General features: G+C 38.5%; 2 protein-coding genes across 7 annotated transcripts; one reads left to right on the forward strand and one right to left on the reverse strand.

Annotated features, from left to right (window-relative positions):
* On the forward strand, positions 1–6,475 carry slc35a5 (solute carrier family 35 member A5). 6 transcript variants are annotated; one of them, XM_079464090.1, is made up of 8 exons: positions 23–136; positions 1,587–1,693; positions 2,020–2,118; positions 2,235–2,353; positions 2,496–2,563; positions 2,655–2,841; positions 2,932–3,423; positions 4,149–4,344. In XM_079464090.1, exons 1-8 carry the CDS (start codon positions 111–113, stop codon positions 4,215–4,217), a joined length of 1,167 nt encoding a protein of 388 aa, XP_079320216.1. In that variant the 5' UTR covers positions 23–110; the 3' UTR covers positions 4,218–4,344. The 6 variants fall into 6 exon arrangements, with proteins under 6 accessions (XP_079320215.1, XP_079320216.1, XP_079320211.1 ...); XM_079464087.1 differs by adding an exon at positions 5,250–6,475 and having other exon boundaries at positions 40–136; positions 2,655–3,423; positions 4,149–4,217; XM_079464086.1 differs by adding an exon at positions 5,250–5,364 and having other exon boundaries at positions 73–136; positions 1,531–1,693; positions 2,655–3,423; positions 4,149–4,217.
* On the reverse strand, positions 4,621–15,286 carry ccdc80 (coiled-coil domain containing 80). Its single transcript, XM_079464084.1, has 7 exons — positions 12,982–15,286; positions 12,741–12,897; positions 8,912–9,048; positions 7,906–8,057; positions 7,075–7,178; positions 6,324–6,407; positions 4,621–5,579 (listed from the first exon to the last, which is right to left on the reverse strand). Exons 1-7 carry the CDS (start codon positions 14,635–14,637, stop codon positions 5,266–5,268), a joined length of 2,604 nt encoding a protein of 867 aa, XP_079320210.1. The 5' UTR covers positions 14,638–15,286; the 3' UTR covers positions 4,621–5,265.
* Between the last annotated feature and the right edge of the window lie 2,808 nt (positions 15,287–18,094).

An 18,094-nucleotide genomic window follows, 5' to 3' on the forward strand; every position in this document is an offset into this window, starting at 1 on the left:
GGTCCTCAATGTTTACTATTGTGAAGGTGCTGTAGCCGCGTAGCCACGAAATGACGTAACGTCTTCGTTGTACGCATGCGCGCAGATGCGGAAGCAATTGGGGAGGTTGTATGTTGGCGTGCGCACATATGGACAGGTAAATAAAACAACTTAACATTACTTTATTTCTCCATTTTCTTCCTGCATTTTATAAAAGACATGTCGTTAACAGATAGTAGTGTTTAGTGATGGTAAAATTAAGCTTTGCGAAGCAGTGAGGCTTTCCCCTTAAGTAAGAATCAATAAATGAAACGAAACAACATTTTTACGAATGTGCTTCGATCAGCATTTTTGCAGTTATCCACAGAAACTTTTGTATGAGTCCTGTAAGTTTATAAACGAGGCTCATGTAGACATACGTGGCATAATGAAAGAAAATTATTGTATAACTGTGACGTGATGGTGAACTGGGGACTTGTCACTTTATGCTTACCTATCAATATACAAGTTCAGAAACCACATCAATAAATTAACTTTATAAATTATAACGTTATAAAAGGATAGTTCCCTCCCACCCCCAATAGTACCCCTCTTAACAACTTGGAACAAAATTAAAACAAAGCTGTCTGGCCCTACTTCTTTCTTTCCCTGCATTTCCCAACCCACAACCCAGTCATTTGATAATAAAACTAAAAAATGTGCTGTTTATCTTTGGTTCAGCACTGTCATGGTGACCGGATCGCCAAATTGTCTATCACAGATATGTTTCTATGCTTTTATTTTGTAGGAACGAACATGCTTAGGGGAAATGTATCAGATTAAAAGTATACATTTTGTTCAGGCAATGCAGTGGAGTAAAATAAAAGTCTTAAGTATTTTTACTTCGTTACATTACAACACTGTTAAGGAACAGGACGTGTTCATCAGTGCGAGTCTATTTCTTCATATTTCTTTCTTTTGTTGCAATTGTTGTCCCAATTCACTTCTTGGTGAAATGTTACTGAAGCGAAAAAGACAGTCAAACCTGTGGAACCACCTGGTCACCTGGTCACCTGTTAGACCTGTAATTCATTCCTTCAGTTTAAAAAAAAATTTCCCCTCGCCCTCAATTTACCAAATCGTGCTCACAGATTAATAAACCGTATCCACGGCATTCAAATCTGTGCTCTCGGTTTTGTAAACTGTGCCCTAAGGACCTCATTCATAAACCGTGCGCACGCTTTCTCAATCCGTTCCCACAGATTTGCAAATGGAGAGGCTCAGACATGACGTATATATACTGACTGTCCAGACTGCTTTATCTTTGCTGAGTGTCTGCTTTGTATTAGTCAATCACATTCTTCTCAATGTCATGAAAACAGAAGGTTGCCGGCTTTGGCTAAAAGTTGTCGCAAATGTGGTATTCAAGGAGTGAAGATGGCTGACACCAACATTCCTACATTCCTGTTTTATTAATAAAAACATTTGTTACAACATTTGTAAACATTTCATGATTTATCTTTGGTGATTTCATTAACTGAGCTTTCGGGCACCTTTTGTGATTGACCCTAGGTTGTGTTATTCATAATGGCCCCCTCCTCTTTATCTTCCTGTTGTGGCTGTCCTAGCTCTCGGCTGTGCTCCAGGTCATCGGTCTACACTTTGGCTCTGGGTCTGGGTTTCATCACCCTGGGAACTAGTCGCATCTTATTACTAAAATATTCAGCTAATGAAGGTATTGCACCATCATTGACGGACTAAAATTCGTATTGATATAAAATGTCTTGCTGCTTGAAGGGAAACTTCACCCAAAAATAAAAATGCTGTCATCATTTGGAAGAATGCTTATAAGCAGATTTTTTCCTACTATGTTAGTTAATGGGGGGCAAAATCTGTCTGGTTATAAGCATTCTTCAAAGTCCTTTCTCTGTGTTTATCAGTACAAAGAAATGTACACAGATTTGGAACAACTCGAAGGTGAGCAAATGATGACAGAATTTTTGGGTGAAGTATCCCTTTAAGACAAGTTTCTTGTCTCATGCTTGTTTCTTATACTTGCAGAAAACAAATATGACTTTCTTCCTGCATCTGTGAATTTAATGGCAGAGGCCATTAAATTAGTATTTTGTTTAGTGATGTCAGCACGGGTGGTGGTTCGAGGTGAGCCAGCTTGAACTATTAGTCCCAATATACTATCTCTAATCAGCTTATTAAACATACAATCTTGTTATATTCTGAAACAATGACATAAATATGATATTTTTGTTGTTTTCCAGAGGGCCGCTCATGTACTGGCTTTGGATCTTTTCTTAGTTACCTGAAATGGTCTGTTCCTGCATTCCTTTACTTCCTTGACAATCTTATAATCTTCTCTGTGATGACCTACTTGCCACCTGTACGTTGGACTCTTAAAGGCATTCTTTAATAAATATGAATTTATTATTATATAATTAGATTATTTTGATACTTTGTATCAATACAGACAATTGAGCAATTGATTCTTTAAGCACACTTTTTATTTCTCGTGTTTTTAACAGGCCATGGCAGTATTATTTTCCAATATTGTAATTTTCACAACAGCCATTCTTTTCCGGGTTGTTTTAAAGTAAGTGCTGACACACAACGTTTTTGCTAACCTATCATTGTCTGTTCCAAAGAAAGACTGTAATACTGCCTATGCGTACTTTGATCTGCAGGAGACACCTGTCCTGGGTACAGTGGGCGTCTTTGATCATCCTGTTCCTGTCTATTGTCTCCCTAACTACTGGAAACAATGAGCAACGCATCAATGCCGTTAACGGCATCCACCCGGCCCACAATTCCAGTCCCTCCAACAGCTGTCTGAAATACACCCGCCCTAAACATCACAATTCATCAGACTTGGTGGGTGGCTTGTCACGTGAGCTGTGGGACAACCAGCTCATCCAGAAGCTGGACAGCTTTGGCCTTGGTTACATCCTACTTCTGTTTCAGTGCTTCATCTCTGCGCTGGCCAACATCTACAATGAGAAGATTCTCAAGGAGGGGGGACAGTTGGCAGAAAGCATCTTCATCCAGAATAGCAGGCTATACGTCTTCGGTCTGATCTTCAACAGCATCATGCTGCTAGTTCAGTCTGATTACCGGAACCTGACGGTGCACTGCGGCATCCTCTATGGCCACAATGTCTTCTCCATTGTGTTAGTGTTCGTCACCGCTGCCTTGGGTCTGTCGGTGGCTTTCATCCTGAAGTTTCGGGATAACATGTTTCACGTGCTGACGGGCCAGATCACCACAGTAATCGTCACAGCGCTGTCTCTCTTCCTCTTTGACTTTCATCCATCGATGGATTTTTTCCTGCAGGCGCCTATAGTACTGCTAGCTATCTTTATCTACCACAGCAGCAGATTGAAGGATCCAGAGTACGTTTTGCAACAGGAGAGGCTCAGGGTCTTCAATGATGAAGTGTTTGAGAGGTCAAGAGGGGTAAGGGTCTCGGCTTTAAATTTTAAATCCGAATGACGACAGACAAAAAAAGATCTTCTTTTGTATACTTTATTGTCCACCAACCACGGCGAACACACAGCTAACACAATGCTAGCAAAACAGTCTTCTCAAACAGCAACATATACAACCATTTTCTCTTTAAACTCACTACCCCAGCTCCCCCGTGAGGACACAGGACAAAACTCAACTTTACATTAAACTTCTTCGATTAATTTGAAGTCTGTTAGGGTAGTTGACAGACTAATATACAGATTTGTCTTATGGTGTCAAGGCAAAATGTAAGAAAAAAACCCAATGAAGATAAATCTTTCTTAATTATTTTAATTATTTATATTAATAATATAAAACAATGTAGTATTAACAGATTTCTTTCCTAAATTTTGCTGTCACACCATAGGACACATAGGTAAAATGTATTCGTCAACTACCCATTACCAGTATGGACTTTACAGTTCGTTCTGAAATTCTTAGTGTGTACAGAATGACAGTTTAAATAAGGGGCTCTTTGTAAAACAGTTCTGGCAAACCATTATCTGATTGAGTGTGTAGGGTTGATAAACATGACTCCTATTATGGAAACACAATTTAGTGCCAAAGCTTGCTTTCAATAACTGCATTATTTAGATAAAATGTAATATATTCTGCATGGAATTACATTAGTAGCTTTTTGGTATGAAACTATTCATGATTGCATTTTATTTTAGGACGGAGAAGAGCTGGAGAGACTAACCAAGGCCAATTCAGAGAGCGAATCCGAGGATAACTCTTTCTAAGTGCGTTATCTGTACATAGTTTGCATATTTTAAAATCAGCCTTAATACTGTATGTATTATAATGACAGATTGTTTTATAAAGAATCATCTATGCATTGGGTCAGTTTCATTAAATGTATGGGGTACAGTTGTCTTTGTGTCTATATATTACCATTATGAGCATGTGTAACTTTTGCAAGACAGTATTCTTCTCATCATATACAGTATTATTTTGGTTTCTTCATCCATAAAAGGGGCATGAGGTGATAGTGTTATAAGGTATACAGAGGAATCCATTTGTTTTTTTAGTTCTCTAATGGGAGCCTTTAACAAACATGGTTATTGGGCCATACTATAAATGCAAGTGTTATATTTTTAGTTTCTTGAAATACGACACTAAAAATACAATAAATGTTCTGTTTTTGGAACATAGAAAAAACACTTTAATCATATCTGCTGAAATATTTGCACAGTTGTTAGTTGAGATTCTCAAAAACTGTCCTAAAAATACAGTTTTGCAGCTATTGCTATTGTATAACTGACCAGCAGAGGGGGACCAAACAAAAAATGTTGAGCTTGATGAGTAGATATTAGATTTTCTCATAGTGCAAAGCTTAAAACGTCGATTTATGGACCACTGCTTAAAATATGACTTGCAAAGTTTCCAACATTCATGTTCAGAATGCAGAAGCGTGATGGTAATATAACTTTACTGATATTAAAGCACAACTTAAATGTTTATAAATAACACATTCAGCATGTGGCAGTGCTCTTTACAATAGAGTGTACATTTAAACATGATTTCACAAAGAAATAAAGCCTGTTGTGACCTTTAAGAAAGATCACTTAAAAAAATCCAATAAATACAAATGGGGTTTTTGTATCTACAAAAGTTTATGTCAATAGATGTGAAATGATATACACCAAACATGAATGCAGAGATCTTAGGCCTGCAGCAGAGAAAATGCATATTTTAACTTTATACTGTATAATTATGATAGAACCATTTCCTAAAAGAATGTTTTGAGAGTTTTCTCTTTCCCTGAAAAACAGAGTTCACGGATAAACTTCAATAACCCTGATGGTAGCCCTCCTGGTAACCGTCATGGTAGCCGTGATGGTAACCATAGCCACCGTACTCATCTTCTGGGCAGCGCATGCCTAGAGACTGCTGGATGGCCATCTCCTGTCTACGTAGTTGCATGGAGTCGATCAGGTCGTAGATAATGGCCATGGACCACATGGGAGACGGGTACCAGGACTTGACGTTTCCATCTTTTCCCACCAGCAGCATGGAGAAGTACTCAGGGCTGATCTGGAAGTAGTTTCTGATGTCTTTGACCAGATTGGCAGATAAGCCCTCACGCTCCACTGTTGCGCTCCCTAAACAAATACATGTGGGAGTCAGAAGCACATATTTAATGATTCTCTGGAACGTGTGTACCAATATAATGAAAAGGGTGTTAAACACAATTTAATGCTTTTTTAACACAATAGTCATGCTACATTTATATAGAAATCTCTCTTTGTAAATCCCATCAAATATTGACTTTTCTTTTATCTTCTGTACATATGGGATCTGCTGGATCACTACCAAGATTCAAGTACATTTACACTGAAGCACACAAAGACTGTAGTGTCAGCGTTCCAGACGCGACTTATTGAAATCACCGTCTGATCTAAACGCATCACACAGGCAACTGTTCCAATTTGCTGATGTAGCCCTTCAAAACACAGGAGCGTCTCTGGCAGTGAACAGGAAGCTGTCTGATGGAAAATATGCAAACACATCAGCCCTCTTTCATTCTTCAACTGCAAAATATTATTCTTGCGGGAACTGTTTGGTCAATTGAGGACCCTGCTAGGCTGGAGAAGCTGACTCATGCCAGGACCGGCCTGAATCACAAAGCTATTTGATGCTTTTGATGGACAACGTAAAATTTAAAATAGTGAATAGGCTTTCTATAGTATGTGTACTAAGACTATGGTATGATGATTATTAAGCTCCAAATGTCTGGACACCAGGTTAATAGTAGAGTTTATAGTTTTTCACACCTCAAAGTCTAGACCGCATTTTAGGTGTTAAATGTAGCTTTTCTGCCAGTTTTTCTAAGGTAGGATTCTTACCATTAATGGGGTAAAGCTCCAACACTCCCCCCATGTCCGCCAGCTCTGTCCCCATCAGCTTCAGTATTGATACGTGACGAAGTCCTGAAAATCAACGGCAAGCATTTATTTGAGTTTTTGTGTTCTCATGTTAACATGGTCCATCATGTGTTTTTTACCAGGGTACAGTGTGTTTTATTCATTTTTTTCAATTGGAAACGGCACGTTCTCTGAAACCCTGAATAGACAAAATGCTCTACAGAGCATATTTCGAGCATACATTATCTCATTCGCCAAAGTAGCGTAACGTGATGACATCTAAGTTCTGTGTCGGCCACCATAGTGCTTCAAAGGGAGGGGTTCAGTGAGCTGTTGGTTGCAATTAACGACCTCGCCGTTAGAAGACGCTAAATTTCATACACTGGAACTTTAAGAAAGTTGAAAATATTTTTGTTGGAATTGGCTGTGGAGGTTATGAGATCTGGTTCGGTATGAACAGAAGTGGCTACCTGGTTTTAATCTTCACTGAGTGACAAGAGGAAATCAATGTCAGAGCTTTTCATATGGCTCAGATATTATTTTGGCAAACGTGAGATATGCAAAAGAAAACGGAAACGCAAAACAGAGCGGGGTGAAAATGAGGTCAGTAGACCTAGAAGGTAGAGTCCCTGAAGCAACAAACTAAATTATCCAGTGTATTTATGCAATAATTATATCTGTTTTTTATATCAGATATACCCTTCAAAGAAATGCTATGGTTTATCATGCTTACCCAGGTTGCACGCCTGACTGGTCAGTGCGTATAGCTGCTGCTGATAAGCCCATTCCTCATCATTTGGTGCAGATATGACAAACAACCTGCGTCTCCAGCGGAACCTATTGTAGAATCACCCAGAGAAATTATTACCGACTGTAAGACTAGAAACAGGTTTGTTTATCCGGAGGTTCAAAGGAATGCAGTGAAATCATAAAAAAATTTGTTTTGTTTTATCCAAATGTTGACATTTCTAAGAGATCTAACTGATAGCTCGAATATACACAACCTTTCAAATCTGAACAGATGCTGGTTCTGTTTTCACTGAAGGCCTCTTTATGTAAAGCTTTCCAAACAACAACTCTAACCAGACTGATGCAAAACAAAACATGACGCTCAATGAATGTATACACTCACAACACATTCGATTCACTATACGTATAGTGACCATTACATCAAAGCTAACTTGTGATGGCATAAATATACTGACTTAAATGACTTAAGATGTTTAAATAAACAAGGGCCAGGATGTGCCATGTTTGTTTGTGGGGAGGTTATGTAGGTACGTATTTAGTGATGCCCTCCTGAGGCTTTTAAAGGGATACTTCACCCAAAAATGGTAGTCAATGAAGGATGAAGATGAAAAGATTGGTTTGGTTATAAGCATTATTCCAAATATCTTTCTCTGTGTTCATCAGAACAAGGAAATGTATACACATTTGGAACAACTCGAAGGTGAGTAAATGATGACAGAATTTTCATTTTTGGGTGAAGTATGCCTTTAAGTCAGTGGAAACAAATCCCTTCCGGAGCCAAAACATCCTGAACTAGAGGAGGGCTATAAGGTACCTGGAGAGGAAGTTCTCCAATGATCTTGGCTTGTCCTCTTTTTTACACGACACCCCATCACGTTTCTGTTGTTCCATCTCTCTGATGCGCGAGGCAAACGTGTCGACATAGTCAAACACAGCTTTCATTGCAATTGGGACGTCATAGTTTTGCTGGACAAAAAGAGAAAAATAAAATCTTACTCCTAGAAACTGAATACCATTGCAAGGTGATGTATTTAAATACATTTTGACCGGACAAGAATGCTATACCTAAAATTGTGTAAAAATTGAAAGAGCAGTAAAGAATTCTTGATTAAAGAATTTTCAACAATAAATACAACCTGCAAGCCTTAATATGAATCAAAGCATGTAGAGTACATGTACTGTATGTGTAAACTGTATAACTTTTCCATGAGGTTCTTGATTCAGTGGGACATAAAACGATATTAAGCAGAACATGCTTTTTAAAATAATGAAAGTTCAAAAGTTTCATTTTAGACTTTTTATTCAAGTTTTGGGCGAACTATTCCATTAGCTGCCCAGCATTCACTTTTTTGTTTTTAAAAGGAAGCTCTGAGGATTTTCATTAGATTATAGACTCCTATCCAGCCTGACTGCACAGTAGACTCTTTGTTTATTCCAGCTGTCTGCAAACAGAACTTGGCTTTACCCTGGCACAACTCACATACCAATGCAAGCGACTGTTGAGAAAATCAGTGAAAAATGTTGTTATGATTTGTAAATGTAATGTGTGACATTTTAAAACATGTGTGACATTACGATTTTACAGCATAATATGTGACACGTTGTGATAATATAATGTTATGTTTTGCAAATGCAGTGAAATGAAATCTGACTGGTCGAAGAAAAAAAAACATTGATCTCTGAGATTGTCTGTACTGTTTGAAAAACTCTAAAAGGCTTAAATGTTATCCGTCCCCACACAAAACACACCTTCAACTATTCTTCTGAATTAAACAACCCAGTTCACTACCATCATATTACGGTGCAATATGTTTATTTACCTTTCTTTTCATGTCGACATCTGTGAGGACGACGTAGAAATCATTGTAGGTCATTCCGTAGGCTTTCCTCAGTTCCGTGATGAGACCCTGGTTCTCCAAATCCTCCTGTCTCAGACCTTTCATGGGTTTGTCATTCTCTGCAAAAACGCCACACAAAATCCCACCAAGAGAGATAAATGCAGAAGATTAAAGATAGCTAGACAGTCTTTGTTTTAAATGGAGTTCTAAGAGACGTGTGTCTTTCATAACATAGCATGGGTTGTGACTTTTCCGACGAGGTTAACGGTACAACTCAGGTCACTGAGTTCTCCACTTTAAGAAAATCTCAATGCTGTTCTGCGATGGAAAGTCACAAGACATGCGGTCTAGCATAGCGCTGTGTGTTTATTCTGGGAACAAGGCTTTCTCTGCTTCAACTGATACAGATAAAGCAGACTCGTGTGAAAGACGTTCGTGAGACAGCACAGGACAACATGGTCGACCCAAAGTTTTTGATTTCCTTTCCACAAAATTCAAAGAATTTCTCACTCTGATCTCCAGCGGACATGCTGGGAGGAGGTTTAAAGCTCTACTTTCAACATGGGAGGCCCTTGTGAAATGCAATCCACTGTCATTATAGAAAAAATCCCTAAACCTGAGGCGAAACGGTAATTCTGTCTCTAAATATGTGGTATCCACTAAATATGGTCTTTATTTATCTCTCACTGCAAGAAATAAAGTTTCTGTACCGAGGCTCATACCACAACTCAACCTAATTGAAAGTACAACCAAAAAAAATTATATAGCAGGGTTCAAACATCTAAAGGTAAAAATCATGAAAAATGAATATAAATATAAAATCTGTAACATTTCTTGATTAATTATAGAATTTAAAGGCATAGTTCTTCCAAAATTGAAAATTCTGTCAACATTTATTAACCCTCTTGTCATTTCAAACCTATATGACATTCTTTCCAGAACACGACAGGAGATATTGTGAAGAACGCTGGTCACCAAACAATGGTGGTACCTATTCACTTCTATTGTATGGACACAAAACCAATGCAAGTCAATGGGTATCGCCGTTGTTTGGTTATCAACATTCTTAAAAATATTTTCTTTCGTGTTCTGCAGAACAAAGAAAGCCATGCAGGTTTGAAATGACAAGAGTGTGAGTAAATTATGACAGAATTTTCTTTTTGTGGGTGAACTATCCCTTTAAAGGAGTACTTCACCTCAAAATGTGTCCCCCTTAACTTTCCATAGTAGGAATAAAAACCATTTTTGTTTGTCTGCCGAATATAACAGTCACAGTCTCCTGACAAATGTTTGTGAAGGCTAATAACAGCGAATTTGGTGTGAAGTTAGACCACCGAGAATGATTTCATCATTTAAGCAGGCTTCCAAAAATACTGCCACTGCACATCAGAATAAAAAACAATACATTTCCGCCACAGATACTAAAAACAAACTACTCTTTTATCGGATCAAGCAGTAGCTGTAAAGTGTATTGTACTTCATCTACCTGTCGACGAGACTATCCATGTGAGTCGGTGAAAACCCGGAGCGGAATACATGGATCTCTAGCGGAGTAATAAAAGATTGCCTTCAGTAGGGATGTGAGTCCATTCCACTTCACTCATAACCCGATAAATGCTGTCATTAAAGGACTAGTTCACCTTCAAAATGAAATCTTTTGTCATTTCAAAGCTGAAAGAAGATCAGAAAGAAGTCATACAGAAGAAAGTCGTACAGGTTTGAAATGACAAGTGGATGAGTAAATGTGACAGAATTTCATTTTGAAAGGTGAACTTTTCCTTTAAAGCAAACAGTAAACACTTCAATATGATAGACAGTATACAGTTAATTCAATATGAAAATGCAAAACAGAACTAATTTCGCTATATATAAAAAACAAACAAAAATCCCCATCCTGCAGTTACATCATAGGCGAAACAAATGGAAAAAGAGAGATTCGGTTTTGCCTTAGCGCTGCTCCTAATTATATACTATGTGGGCTAGTGTGCCTACCATAGCCACAGCAGAGGACCTTTAATTGTGGTTTAGGAACCACCGAACATACAGTCAGTCATGTTTCCTTTTCCAGTACCTCTAAGGTCTTAAGCTGTACTACAACTAGCTGGTAGTCTATAAATGCTCAGAACATGCTGGACTTATATATACCTTCACAGAGAGTGTATTCACTTAACTGATGTGTTCATGGACAGTGAAGTCATCTAAGCAACTATTTTGCTTCCATTTTTCCCTGTGGCAGTGAAAGGGACCCCTAACACACAGACTGATGAGTGCATGGAACAACAATGTAAGAAGTGAGTCACTCAAGAGTCAGTCCGGATGATGTCAACTTTAAACCCACTCATCAGATTTTGTCTCAACGGCTGTTAAATGTTACAGTTGTACAATTGTGTGATGCAACATGGTGACGTAAGAGTGACAACAGTCAGTAAATATGGAATTTAAAAGCAAATTTAACGTGAACATTTTTAGGTGACTTTTAAGAAAATCTGGTGCGAATTATCTCAGCATGGAAGAGGGAGAGAGCTTTTGGAAGTTTTACAATAACTCAAACATCTTAAGGACTCTACCCATGATCTCAAATCCATTGTTTACACTATAGGTTTTGGAATTCATCCCTTAGGCTTCCCTTCTGTTTTTCTTATCCAGAAACAGAGCATCAAAATGTGCATGGGAGTCCTTGTCAGACTCCAGCATACACATCCTGCCCAGAACTGCTGAGCTACAAAGGAAAGAGACTTTTTCCCATGTCTTGGATGGAGAACTTCAGAGCATAACAAGCCAAGGTAGACTCTGCGCCCACTGTTCCATTTGATTCATCCTGAAGGATTCCGTGACACTTGAACAAGTACCATTTACTTCATTCTCAAGTTCCTTCGCTATGAGGTTTTATGTCATGCGAGGTCACGGTCTGGAAAAGTGCTCCCACACTCACAAATGAGTGGCAACTGTCAGATAAAAGGCACGTTTTACATGCCATATAATAAAAGCTCTTAATTTCCAGCACACAGAGAGAAAATGTGCATATAATCATACATAGCTCCGTGTGAAAACTACTAAAACTCTTGTTCTATTTTGTAAAGGCGGCGGGATTTTACATTGGCTTGCCCCAGTTCCGTTCGGCTAAGTGAGAATGGATGGAATGCTTTGACCAGAAACCCTATAACATGTGTTATAATGCCCATACGTTTACACATGACATGGACTCTCGGAAGTGGCTGCTCAAAAAGAAAGCAAAAATAGGAGATTTAAAGTGATAGTTCATCCAAAAATGAAATTCTGTCATCATTTACTCCCCCTCCTGTCATTTCAACCCTGCATGATTTGTTTTTTTCAGCAGAATACAAAAGAAGATATTTTGACAAATGTCTGTAACCGAATAATACCAGTACCCATTGACTTGTAATGTACAGACACTGAAATGAAGGTCTGAACTGACAAGAGGGTGAGTAAAAGATGACAGAATTTTCCTTTTTTGAGTGAACACTCCCTTTAAGAAATACCATACAAATCTTCAGTGTTTGTTTATTTCAAATGCCTTTTGTGGATGAAATACAAGCATATACATAATATCATGCAGTTCTAGAGTATTCTATTTTTAACCAACTATATTATAAATTAATGCCTTATATTTTTTACAGCAAGGCTAGAGGATAACCATTTTTTGCTCCCCAAAGACAAAAGATGTGTTTATGCCTACCACTTTACAGTGTGACAACCCTTTCATCACTACAAAGAACCTTTTATGCAACAAAAAGACTATCCCCATCAAGAACGTTTCATTTTAAAGAGTGAATAAGCAATAGTGACCTACCAAGTTGGTAATGATCTATCTTCATGGTGCTGTTTGTCAATGTGCCAAAGATAGAGATGATGGAGATCTTTCTGATGGCCATCTCACACACATGCTCCAGGTATTCATCCCTCTGCTGAGAATACATGGTGCTCTCTTCTGTTGGAGATGTGATCAACTGTGGAAAAAAAGAAGTGAACAACAAATACAAACACACAAACATCTGAATAAGATATTAGAAAAGTATTTACACAACACTCACAATAAGTCTTCTTTTGCTTTCAAAATAGTCCAGAAATGTTCCCAGAGTTCCTTTAGATGGTGGTGGGGGAGGCGGTGGTCTCTTTGTTGGTTTCTGATACTCTTCTTTCTCATGGTGTTTCGAAGCCTTCTTTCCATTCTTCTTGCCACCTTTTCCTTTCCTCTCCGCTTTATCCTTCTTTGCAAACTTCTCCGTCTTGTCCTTTTTCTTTTTTTTGTCAGTTTTGTCCTGCCTACCCTTGCCTTTCTTTGCGGGCACGATCTCGTCCTCCTTCTCTTCAGGATAAACTTCAGTAGGTTCTCCAACATCATATTTATCCTCATAAGCGTTACTTACTCCCTTATTGTTGTTCTTTTTCTTGGATGGCTTAACATTAGAGGGCTTGTGTTGTGTAGGTATGACATTAGTATATTTGTTACTGTATTTATTTCTATCTATGCGGTTTTCACCGTATTTCTCCGTGTCAGCCTTGCTGTAATAGGCAGGAAGGGTGGTGGGTGAGTGGGTCGTTTTGGTCTGGTATCTGTCCCTGCGGTTGTAATAGTGCGGATCAGCGGTGGTCTTGTCGGCCGGGATCCACTGTGGGGTGGTCTGAGCTCTGGTGGTCCTCAGAGTTGTTGTTGTGGTCGGTCGTGTTGTTGTGGTCGTAGTGGAACGGGTTGTTGTAGTAGGGGGCCGCGTGGTGGTTGTGGTAGTTGCTTTAGTTGTTGTGGTGGTTGTAGTGGTTATCAGTCTTGTTGGAACTGGGGCGGCTGTAGTTGTCGTCTGAGACGGTCTGCGAAACGGTTTTCGGACATCTTTTCTCTCTGGTTTCCTTTCTACTGGTGGGTCCAAACCAGGGCTCGGTATGCCCTCCACCACCTGACCCTCCACCCCAGCTCCTCTGCACTTTTGCACGAAGCCTTTCTGTCTGAGCATTGCCATCTTGCGCATGGGTGACTGATCGATAACTTCGTACATCGCTTCAAGTCTGACCGGGTACGGGTAGACCTCCTCCACCTGAAGAGTCTTTTTAAGCAGGACCATTCCGAACTTTCCTTTTTCTAATTTAAGAAAGTTCATAAGCCTTGGAATAAGGGTGGTATCTAAAGGTTCCTCCACCACTTTTCCTTCATTAGTAATCCGTCTGATTTTCCCACCCAACTCCCCATCCTGGTGAAACATCACAATCTGATGCACATGGCGCTCTGCTAACTCACAGTAAACCTCTGGTTTGAGCAGACTCATCATTAACCTGTAGTAACCGTCAGATTCGTGAGGTGCGGAAATGACCAGCAGCCGATTCTTCCCTGCAAATGAGGCCAACAAATTTTGAGAACCCGCACTGCTTGGCATACGGGACACTCTGGATGCAGGTGTTCCATCATCTTGCTGGACTAGATTTCTAGTCCCACCCTGTGGTCTTCTTTGTGCCAATGCTTTCCTGGGGTTTATACCTTCATCCGCCTGCATTTGCTGGCGTCTGTCATTAAGCACTGAATAAGAACCCGGTCGTGTCTTTAAGATCTGACTCTGTCGGGATTTATTGAGTCTTATTCTCCTCATGGAAACCAGTCTGAGTTTGGCTTGTCTGTCGGTCGGGCTGCTCTCTGACACGTAAACGGCCAATGTCAACAAACACAACAGGGCAAAACCAAGCGTGTACCTTCCCCTCATGTTGAAAAACGTCAGTAACACAAAGACACAATCCAGTAAAGCGGCATAAGAGTCACGGCAAGACCTGATTTAGTTCAATACGGTTCAAAATTCTTGCGATCAATGTATATTAGTGCGTAAGTTATTTAAAACCATCATTATATATTTTTGGACACGTTTTTAGACTTTTAAAAAATGATGACAGGCGATTGAGGAATATTTTATAAATCGGTCATATTAGATCGCCCTTTGTTTTCGGCCCAAAACAAACATTTAGCACAATTACCTGCGAGCGCATTTCTGGAGCGTTCAGCGCGCGTTCTCCACGATTCAAAGAAAAGACAATTGACTGCTGCACCAGCTCATCCTTCCTACACTGGGCTCCTAAAACATCTCAAAATAAAAGCCATGCAGTTATGACCTGGTCCTCAATCAATCGGATTCTTTGATACTGTAGTCTTAAAGGAAGTTTGACAAGATCAACTTTAACACGAGGCGCTCTGCGAAAACGGGCAAAAATACTTCCGAAAGTTCCGAAACTCCTCTCTGTCCGACTTCTTATCATTGGAAGCTTTCCCAGACATGTCAGAAGGAAACAGCAACCTCTGCGTACAGAGGACCAGCCCAGTGAGCCCAGATGCGGGTTGCCAGTGCGCAATAATTTACTCTCGCAGTGCAGTTCAAGTGTACCGTTATATTGGACGGATTTCCACAAATATAATATAATATGTATATATATATATATATGTTATCATTCATTACGCTCCATGTCAGAAAACCATATAAATGCATATTTATTATAATAGTGCCCCGATTCTCTATGATGAAGGATTCAATAGGATGTGAAAGAGGTCGGGTCTAAAGTTTGTATAGGCTTTGTCTTTTTTTGTACTTTATAACCCACAATGTCCTTAGTTGTTAAAATGACTATGTTGTCAAAGATTTTAGAGACGTTTTCATAGTCCCGATGGGATGTCTGGCAACCTTCGGGAAATTTTAAAGAAAAAACCGTGCTAATATCTGTGACGTGTTCCAATTTTATTAATAGAAATAAGAGTTTCCACTGTCAATCTCTTACATGGGCCTTATTTGTTAGTATTTACTTATTTTTCATACCCCCCAAAACGGATTTTTATATATTTATATAAATAAAATATATTTAATTTACCTTCTACGGTCCAATTTATTTAATAGTTTTAAAAGCGTGAAATATATATTTATTGGTTAAACACATTATGAAAACATATTCAACAATGGAGCTTTACAATATGAAATGAAAATCACGTCTTTGACATGTATTCACTGAGCAGATGTTTGGCCCAGTCCCCTTAAATGGCCCCTAACATTCTAGGCCTGCATGATGTAACTAGATGACTGCTTAAAAGAATCCAGGGGGTACATTATGCTTGTTTTCATTTCTTAACATATACAAAACAAGGTAAGATATATCACCGTAACACATCCTCAGGGCTTCCACCAGTAAACCCCATAGACGTGAAATATTTACTTTGGACATAGTTACAGCATGTACATTTTTTCACAATTCAACCATTGTATTTTCTATGTCACTGATAAATTAGGATTTGTGGTCTGGCACAGCAAAAGGATATTGGTCACTGTTTGTATATTATCATCCATGCAGTGGAAGCATTAGGTTGTTGTATTGGCCCATAATCCTTCATTTCTTATTCATGTGGATGCACTTAATACAGAACATCAATCGGTATGAAAAGTATTTCTGTAAACGGTTAACAAATACCATCACTTCAAGTAAACAAAGCTCTAAAGATGATGAGAATATGCAAATGTTGTGTTACTTGTTGAACTTAAACATCCCAGAAATAAACTTGAAAACATGTTCTGTTACAGATAACAGAACATTTATAATGGCCTGTTATTTAAAGTAATCGTGCCCAGAATTCAGTCTACTGTAATTATGTGATACAAGAGTATTGAAATATATAGTTAAACATTTTATAGATCAAACACAATAAATTTAACCATAAAATGCATGGTGTCTAAAAAGTAAAAAAATATTCACAGTGTGATTTTAAATTTAAACCACAATGGAGTTTTTCATATTTTTATGTGATTACGCATATGTCATGAACGTTTTAATTTATGACCACATAAAATTTAACATGCTTGATCAAAGCGCTCAGTACACAGCTGCTTTGAATGTGAAGTCATTGTTGTAAAATTGAGGTGAAAGGTTACATGCACCGTGAAAAGGGCATTTGAGACATCAATCAAATAATGAAAACTATTTGACCCAGACTTGACCAAAAAGACCTAGACTTCAATTATTAATCTCCTCCTTCCCAAGGAAAAGTTCACATTTGCACATCTAATATAAGAATATAACAACATAACAACATTATTAAATCATTCAAGATTTTTTCCAAATTAAGAAATAAACAATTTTATTACTGTGAAGTTATTGCATAAATCATACTATGATTTATACGCTTTATAATAATTAATGGTCATCTTCGATGTGCAGAAATGTCTTAGCCAGGGAGTAGCTTTATTTTTGTCTAAATGTTTGCTTGTCAAAGGCTTGATAATGCGATTGTGTAATTCTGCAAGTCAAGAGCAAAAGCTACTGGTGAATGGGCCATGAAGCAGTCCAAAGTGTTGCCACATGTGTGACAGCTCCGATCAGCATTGATTTACTTAGAATCAAAAAATCTATAAGACAATGCAATGTAAGTCGCTTTTGGATAAAAGCGTCTACTAAATGCATAAATGTAAAGGATCCAACAGAATTTAGTGTGACTAAAAAGCACTGGGGCGAGCAATGATGCAGGTCAAATGTGCTCTCTTTCAATCTTAGCATGCTGACAATGTTTGAAGTAATGTTCACTTAATTAAAAAGTATTTAAAAAGGCAGCAAAACAATGTCAACAATAGTTTAGGATGCTGTACTGATACGTCGACATTTCGGGTGACAGTTGTGTTTTGTGTGACACGTGGTCCTTGCCCAACTTCTGTTTCCATGGTCCCCTGTTGGCTCTCCACTGTCATGTATTATAAAAGTCAAAATAATAATTAAACTGACTCTGCAGGAAAATAATCTTTTTCTATTAAAACCATCAGCAATCATTGTTTGTGTATATATCTGGAAGTAGTTGCTTAGTCAAATCATTGAGCTCATCCCCAGGTCTATCCGTTAACAGAAATATTAACATACCCTATAGTAGAGCCTCTGACTCACAGTTCATGTCGCCTGATGCAAAATAATTGGAATAACATGCTCTGTGAAATGCTAAATAAACTAAGTATTAACCTGGAAATGGACCCCCTGACACTGTTACTAGGCCTCTCCAGTGATATGCTCTGTGGTCAACAATTTTTTTTCAATATTATGAATTTCGCAGCACGGAAGAATATTTGGTTGCAGCGGATAAGTGACAAACCTCCCTCTGTCAAAGGATTGAAAAAAAGTGTGGATGTAACTTATACCGCTGGAATACCT

This window comes from Barbatula barbatula (genome assembly GCF_947034865.1).
Source record: "Barbatula barbatula genome assembly, chromosome: 9".
Taxonomy (NCBI): domain Eukaryota; kingdom Metazoa; phylum Chordata; class Actinopteri; order Cypriniformes; family Nemacheilidae; genus Barbatula; species Barbatula barbatula.